This window comes from Petromyzon marinus, chromosome 60 (genome assembly GCF_048934315.1).
Source record: "Petromyzon marinus isolate PM22_M1 ecotype Great Lakes invasive population chromosome 60, UKy_Petmar_22M1.pri1.0, whole genome shotgun sequence".
Taxonomy (NCBI): Eukaryota; Metazoa; Chordata; class Hyperoartia; order Petromyzontiformes; family Petromyzontidae; genus Petromyzon; species Petromyzon marinus.
The window spans coordinates 5,962,865-5,971,067 of NC_133726.1; the positions used below are offsets into that span (position 1 = coordinate 5,962,865).

General features: G+C 56.9%; 1 protein-coding gene across 1 annotated transcript; it reads left to right on the top strand.

Moving 5' to 3' along the window:
- The first annotated feature begins 1,260 nt into the window (after positions 1-1,260).
- LOC116955563 (uncharacterized) lies at positions 1,261-8,171 on the top strand. Its single transcript, XM_076053213.1, has 7 exons — positions 1,261-1,443; positions 1,991-2,129; positions 2,541-2,792; positions 4,508-4,552; positions 5,286-5,405; positions 6,175-6,310; positions 7,397-8,171. The coding sequence occupies exons 1-7, from the start codon at positions 1,261-1,263 to the stop codon at positions 7,569-7,571; spliced, it is 1,050 nt and encodes a 349-aa protein (XP_075909328.1). The 3' UTR covers positions 7,572-8,171.
- Positions 8,172-8,203: the final 32 nt, after the last annotated feature.

Sequence of the window (8,203 nt, forward strand, 5' to 3'; positions counted from 1 at the left end):
CACGTGTCGTGACGGGCACCGCAAGGATCTGCCCATATCCGTCCAGGCAGGGGCGGAGCCAGGATTTCAGGCCGGGGTGACATTCAACAAATGTTAATTTCAAGAATGATTAGAGAGTCAGGCTGTTGAACTAGACGCCATCGGTTGGCGACACACTCTGACAATGTAGTTGCACAGAGTCCGCCAGACTGAGTGTCGTACACTTACACGCAGAATGTCACCCCTGTCACCCCCCCCCCCTGGCTCCGCCCCTCCATCCAGGTACTTGCTGAGCTGCTTTGGCTTCTGGCTGCTGAACGAATGCATGATCAGGCCGTGCTCATTGCGCCACAAATGAACCACAGTGCTTACCTGATCTCGTCAAGGAGCGTGAATCGTCATCGCGTGAACTGCGGTCATCCTCGACAGCGGCGGATTTTGGCTCGGCCATTGAACAAAGACGGTCACTTGATTAGACCTCCTTTGCCAGTACCAAAATATAATAATAGGGGTTTTTCCCCTTTTTTGTTTTTCTGGCAACAAAACTGAAACCTTTTTTTACAAGGATTCATGTTACTGTATTAACCACAATACTTGCAGTCAATTGCAAACAAAAAACACACTCATGATAATATATGATGCATTGTCCTTGAAACTGATTGGTCCACACCAGAGACAGCTTTCTTTAGAGCCAAGTCTCAATTGGTGCTCGACTTTTTTGGCGTCATCTGGTCGAGCACCAATTGAGACGAGGCTCAAAAGAAAGCCGTCTCTGGTGTGGACCAATCAGTTTCAAGGACAATGCATCATATATTATCATGAGTGTGTTTTTTGTTTGCATTTTGACCGCAAGTATTGTGGTTAATGCAGTAACATGAATCCTTGTAAAAAGGTTCCAGTTTCGTTGCCAGAAAAAAAGGGAAAAACCCTATTATTAAAGACGGTCACAGTATCGCACGGCGCTTTCAGATGCGCTTCTGCGGCCGTCTGGAACGCTCTTCCCTTCCGATATTAGGAAGCCACTGGGAGCTGTGCACTTTTAAATCATCATCATCATCATCGAGATTGATAAACTAATTTCTTTTGAACTACTTCTTGTGTTTAGTTTGTTGTCCTTCCCCCGCACCTCCGATTGGCTACGAAATAAGTTCAACGTACGTGCACATACATTCAGGAGCTGATTGGTCAACCTCTCAACCCGTCCGCCCCTTACCAGGCCGGGCCAGGTGATGCCCGGGAGCCCAGCCGCGCAGGTGACGTGGGTGATGGGCTCACGCGTGCATGGGTGAGCGTGGCCTCCCAGAGTCACAGGGGGCCCGGGGGCCTCCGTCCGCGCTGCTGGGCCCTCGCCTCCCAGAGCAGGGGGCGACGGCCGCTGCGATGAGGGCGGAGGAGCCGCAGGCCGTGCTGGCCAGACAGGGAAGGGGAGGTGGTGGAGGGGGCGGAGAGAGCGGGGGAACGCCGGTGCCAACCGGGGCACAGGCGTCGTTCCTGCAGGGCCTGCTGCAGGAGCAGCAGCAGCAGCAGCAGGTGGGACGTGGGTGTGTGTTCGTGTGGGTGTGTGTAGGTGTGTGTGTGTATGTGTGTGGGGAGCGGTAGTGTAGTGGTTAGCGCTACGCTGCGCTACGAACCTGGCGACCCGGGTTCGATTCCCGCTCACGGCCAACACCAGTGACGATTATCTGAACTGGTCCTGGGCATCCCCTAGGTCGACTCAGCCTCAAATGAGTACCTGGTGCGATGTGTAAACATCCTGACTGGGGTGACAAAGGCCGCCGGGCGTGGTGTTGGCCACCCACCCCCTCGTGTGCCGTGCCGGCCTTTATAGGTGCTCGCTGACAGCACTTGCCCCTACAGTCTATGAAGGCTATACGGGGGATCTTTGTGTGTCACGTGCTCGCTAACAGCACTTGCCCCAACTGTCTGTTACGGCTATACGAGAGATTTTTGTTTGTCTTTGTGTATATATCTGTGTGTCCACGTGTCCATGTGTGTGTGTGTACTGCTGCAGATGTGGCAGGCGGGGCATCAGGATGCGGCTCAGAGGCAGCAGCAGCAGCAGGTGGAGCAACTGCTGCGATTGCAGAACGAGCAGCAGCAGCAGAGAATTCTGGGACTGCTGTCCTCAGCCTTTGCTCGCCCTGGCAGTGGTGCGCCACCATTGCGGACATCATCACCGACATCATCAGCGACATCGTCGACATCATCACCGACATCGCCATTATCGACATCATCACCGACATCATCGCCGTCATCGACATCATCACCATCATCAACATCGATTTTGTATCACCGACATCGCCACTTTCACCGATATCACCGCCACTGTTACTGACATCAACATCACCAACATCACCACCGAAATCACGGACATTGTCACCATCAACATCGTAGATCCGACATCACCATTGTCACTGATATTACAGCCACTCTTACCGCCATCATCACTGACATCACAACCGCCATCACAAACATCACCAATGAGATCACTCCTCCAGTGACGCAGTATGAATCCACTTTGTAATCGCTCTGTCCATTGCATTGCTTCTCATCAATCGCAGGTTTCCCGGTCTCATTTCCCGTCGGCTTTCCCTCCGACCTCACATCGCTGGCCTTCTCTACGGCGATGCCCCAGTTCAACCCCTTCAGCCTACTCGCGGCAGCTGGTGCCCACCTACCCACGATGATGCACCAGCAGCAGCAGCAGCAGGAGGTGCTATCCGCGTCGACCATGCCACCCTTCGGCCTTCCCACGGGAGCGCATTCTGAGAACGCCAGCATCAGCAGCAGCACCAGCGCCAACCGCACTCCGGGTGAGGCCATGCGCCAGCGCTGGGTGGCAGGCGTGACCCCAGATGCCAGATCTCGATCTGGCATCGTGCGCCGGGCTCCTTAAAGCAGAAAGTCATCGAATGTGTCTCAGCAAAGTTGCCCGGTTGCCTTTGGGTGTTTCGTCCCGAATTCTTTCAAGTGTTCTTTCGTAGAACCAGGATAGGAGTCACATTTGCAAGAGTGACCTGGGGCACGAGCCGGGCCAAGAGGGGGCAATGATTGCTGCTGCCGTGGTTGTGTATGTGTGTATGTGTGTGTATGTGTGTGTGAGTGTGTGTGTATGTGTGTATGTGTGTATGTGTGTGTATGTGTGTGTGTATGTGTGTGTGTATGTGGGGAGTGATAGTGTAGCGGTTAGCGCGCTGTGCTATGAACCTGGCGACCCGGGTTCGATTCCCGCTCACGGCCGTCACCAGTGACGATTATCCGAACCGGTCCTGGGCCTCCCCTAGGTCGACTCAGCCTCAAATGAGTACCTGGTGCGGTGTGCAAACATTGCCACTGGGGAGACAAAGGCGGTCGGGCGTGGTGCTGGCCACCCACCCCCTCGTGTACCGTTCCGGCCTTCATAGGTGCTAGCTAACAGCACTTGCCCCTACAGTCTGTTAAGGCTATACGGGGGATCTTTGTCTTTGTTTGCTTTTGTGCATGTGTGTGTGTGTATAATCCCAATCGAAGTCATTTGCGATGGAATTAAATTTTGTATTAACTTGGTAAACTTGGACCCTGACGCCGGTACACAATGGCCTACTCCTGCGAATTATGTCGCGGGATCTTTAACGTCCACCGAGTGAAGCAGACGGTGCATAGTGTTGTGGTGCGCCACCATCACCGACATCAGCGCCATCACCGACATCACCGACATCATCGCTATCATCGACATCATTGACATCACCGACATTACCGACATCACCGCCACCATCGACATCACCGACATCACCGCCATCATTGACATCACCGACATCACCGACATCACCGCCATCATCGAGTGAAGCGGACGGCACGTAGTGTTGTTACGGCAATTCCAACCGTAGGATAATCACCGTGGACCTGTCCACTAAGTGGCTTTTAATTTGATCGACCCCCCAAATGGATGATGGGCTGAGTTCAATCGCCAACAAGGATTTGGACTCCACCGCTGATCCACCTGGACGGACAGAGATCATAACGCCTTCACGCTTTTAACTTTCCTTGGAAAGCATTTTTTAAAATATCCCTAGATATCACTAGATAAGACCTTCTAACGTCATCATAAATATCATCAGACATGTCACGTACTATACGTTGAACTTCTTTCGCACCGTCCGTAGCCAACCGTGCTAATTGGAGTGTTGCACCGAGTGAACCGATGCAAGGTCCCTAACACGCACCTGGAGTCGCCCTTGAATCTGCATGATGCCCTCGCTCCAGAAAGTCGCCAGGTCTGTCGCGAGTCTCTTTGGCAATACTTTGTTGCTCGGGGAAAACCAAAAAGTTGCTCGGATCTCGTGACGAAAATCACGGATTTGGCAAAGCGGATCCTGAAACCAGATCTCAATACCGGATACCAGATCCTATAAACTGCACCATTGTCATCTCTGGTACATCCGGTGAATGCCGGTTATCATTGTCCAGTGTCTGGAACTTTTATCGTGCAGCCCGTTTAGTCAGTCCACTGCTGGCGATGTCACGACGTTACCATCCGCGTGTCTCACAGAGTTGTCCTGGTGGGCCCTCAAGTACTTGTCCTCCCAGGCTGACGGTAACCTCGCCAAAACCCTCACCACAACCCTCACCACGACCCCCACCACATACCTCACCACAGCCCTCACCACGAGTTTACCGTATCCATCGCCACAATCCTCACCACAACCCTGACCACGACCCCCACCACATACCTCACCACAGCCCTCACCACGAGTTTACCGTATCCATCGCCACAATCCTCACCACAACCCCGTCACCCATCACCACCCCCCCCCCCCCCATCATCACCCCTCGCCACATCCCACCCACGTCCATTGCCCTCGGCCTCATCACATCGCTCACCGCATCCCTCGTGTTTCACGCTCATCGCTGCGTCTCTCAACGCAATCGCCACGTGCCTCACCACGACCCCAGCTTTACCTCTGCATGACCCTAACCTCACGCTCACTTTCCCCATCACTCTTGGCCATCCCCTGTCTCTGTGTCCCCATGTCTCCCCTTTGTCCCATCCCTCTCGCTGTCTCCCCCTCTCCTCTCTGCGTGTCCCCTCCTCCATGTCTTCATGTCTCCCCGTTTGTCCCGATGCCTTCCGTCTCCACGTCCCCATGTCCTGCTACGTGTCCCCACGTCTCTCGGCCGGTGGCTAAATGTCTCCCCTGTCACACCAATCCTCCCTCCTCCTCCCTCCCCCCTCCTCCTCCCTCCTCCTCCTCCGTGACGTGTGGCGGCTACCTGCCCCAACAGTCTGTCGAGGCCTTACGGGAGAATCTTCGTCTTTGCCTCCGTAGGCGACGGCGAGAGGGGAGCGCCCTCGGTGGGCTCGGCGTCGTCCAGCGACCGGAACGAGTGGCGCCCGGCGACGCACGGCGCCGCCCGTCCCCACGCCGAAGACGCCGACACGACTCTCGGTGAGTGGGGCACGCACGCCTGCCTTCGGCCGTCCGTGTTGTAGGGGGCACGGCCGGTGCATCCGCCTGCCAGTCAACCCGTGGTCTGTCCCCGTGACCTTCTCCTGCCAGCAGCGGGCCTTCGACACTTCACGCGACGGCCTCGAGGTGCACCTGGCCTGGCACAGGCGCCGTGGTGACGTCACCGCCACTTAGTGGCGAATGGCCGGGTGGTGTTGTTGTGTGTTTGGGGGACCGGTGGTGCAGCGGTTAGCGCGGCTGTGCTACGAACCCGGCGAGCCGAGTTCGACACGGACACGGCCGCCAACACCAGTGACGATTATCTGAACCGGTCCCGGGCCTCCCTTAGGTTCACTCAGCCTCAAATGAGTACCTGGTGCGGCGGTGTGTAATCATCGCCACTCGGGAGACAAAGGCGGCCGGGTGTGGTGTTGGCCACCCACCCCTCGTGTGCCGTGTCGGCCTTCATAGGTGCTCGCTAACAGGACATGCCCCACCAATCTGTTAAGGCTACACGGGGGATCTTTGTCCTTGTGTGGGTGTGGTGATGGCCACCCATCATTTCATGTGCCATGCCGGCATTTGTAGGTACTCGCTCACAGCGCTTGCTAAACGGAGATCTTTGCCGCTGTGTGTGCGCGTGTGTGCGTGTATGCGCGTGTGCGCGCGTGTGTGCGTCTGCATGTGCGTGTGTGTGTGTGTATATGTGTGCGTTGCGTGCGTGTGTGCACATTTGCGTGTGTGCGCGTTGCGCAACGCGGGGTTTCAGACGAGAGCATCCCAGAGGACGACACGCGCGCGAGCGGCGTGGCCCAGGGGCGGCCCTGGCGGAGGGGACGGCACGGGGAGGCGCAGGAGCAACGCTCGGCCGCCGCGCAGAAGCCTCCCCCCTACGCGGAGGACAGGTCGATTGTACTTCAATCCTGTCCGCTTACTGGCCGCTATAATGGTCAGGGGCACCTGGACTTGCGATCCAGAGGTCGCCGGTTCGATCTCCCGGCCACGGCAGTTGTAACGTTGGCAAGTTTTATTTTTAAGTCCCCCTCTCCTGCTGCTCCTCCCCACCCCCCGTGGCCTTTGACGCCGCAGTCGATCGGCAGGTCGCGTACGGCGGGGTAAATTGTGGGTACTTCCACCTCACCCACGGTGACGAGGACCAAGCGCCCCCTATAGGGGGGCTCGGGAGCGCTCGCGGGGGGGGGGGTGGCGGCGCTTCGCTGGCGGTGACGGTGGCGGTGCTGATAGTGGCAGTGACGGTGGTGCTGGTGGTGAATGTGGTGGTGGTGGTGGAGGTTGTGGTTGTGGAGGTTGTGGTGGTGATAGTCGAGGTGGGGGGTGGTGAATGTGGTGCTGGTGGTGGTGACTGCAGCGGTGGGGGGTGGTGAATGTGGTGCTGGTGGTGGTGGTGACGGTGGGGATGGTGAATGTGGTGGTGGTGACGGTAGCGGTGCGGGTGGTGAATGTGGTGATGGTAGCAGTGGGGGTGGTGAATGTGGTGCTGGTGGTGGTGAATGTGGTGATGGCAGCAGTGGGGGTGGTGAATGTGGTGGGGGTGGTGAATGTGGTGGTGGCAGCAGTGGGGGTGGTGAATGTGGTGGTGGTGACGGTAGCGGTGCGGGTGGTGAATGTGGTGATGGTAGCAGTGGGGGTGGTGAATGTGGTGCTGGTGGTGGTGAATGTGGTGATGGCAGCAGTGGGGGTGGTGAATGTGGTGGGGGTGGTGAATGTGGTGGTGGCAGCAGTGGGGGTGGTGAATGTGGTGATAGCAGTGGTGGTGGTGAATGTGGTGGTGGCAGCAGTGGGCGTGGTGAATGTGGTGGTGGTGGCAGCAGTGGGCGTGGTGAATGTGGTGGTGGTGGCAGCAGTGGGCGTGGTGAATGTGGTGATGGTGGTGGTGGTGGCAGCAGTGGTGGTGGTGAATGTGGTGGTGGTGGCAGCAGTGGGCGTGGTGAATGCTGCGGTGAAGCTGCCCCTGCTGGTGTCGTGCTCAGGCCGATCCGTCCGGGAGTGGTGGGGAGGAGAACGACGTTTGAGGAGTTCGTGGAGGAGCAGCTCAAGTTGCAGGAGGCGCGCGGAGCAGCTCACAAGGCACGCACACATACACACGCACACACATTGTGCACGCATCAACAACAACAAACGCCATTAACCACTATGTGGCGGTGATGTCACCACGACGCTTGTGCCAGGCCATGTGCACCTTGAGGCCACGTGAAGTGTCGAACGACCGCTGGCAGGAGGTTACGGGGCAGACCCAGCAGGTGCCACGGGTCGACTGACTGAGATGACTGGCCGATGCACCACCTAGCCGATACACGCATCGTGCACACACACACACCGTACACGCACACACACACACATCGTACACACATACACATACACACAAAAGATCAAAGATCCCCCATATAGCCTTAACAGACTGTAGGGGCAAGTGCTGTTAGTGAGCACCTATGAAGGCCGGAACGGTACACGAGGGGGTGGGTGGCCAGCACCACGCCCGACCGCCTTTGTCTCCCTAGTGGAAATGTTTACACACCGCACCAGGTACTCATTTGAGGCTGAGTCGACCTAGGGGAGGCCCGGGACCGCTTCAGATAATCGTCAGTGGTGTTGACCGTGAGCGGGAATCGAACCCGGGTCGCCAGGTTCATAGCACAGCGCGCTAACCGCTACACTATCGCTCCCCACAACACACATACACACACATACACATCGTGCACACACACACACATACACATCGTACACACACACATCGCACATGGACACACACACGCGCGCACGCACACGCATCGCACATG

Bases quoted from the DNA above. Each gene is read 5' to 3' on its own strand.
- LOC116955563 (XM_076053213.1), top strand. From the start codon at position 1,261: ATGGGTGAGCGTGGCCTCCCAGAGTCACAGGGGGCCCGGGGGCCTCCG. The intron at 1,444-1,990 runs GTGCCAACCGGG...GTACTGCTGCAG, and splicing joins GAGAGAGCGGGGGAACGCCG to ATGTGGCAGGCGGGGCATCA. The intron at 2,793-4,507 runs GTGAGGCCATGC...CGTGTCTCACAG, and splicing joins CAGCGCCAACCGCACTCCGG to AGTTGTCCTGGTGGGCCCTC.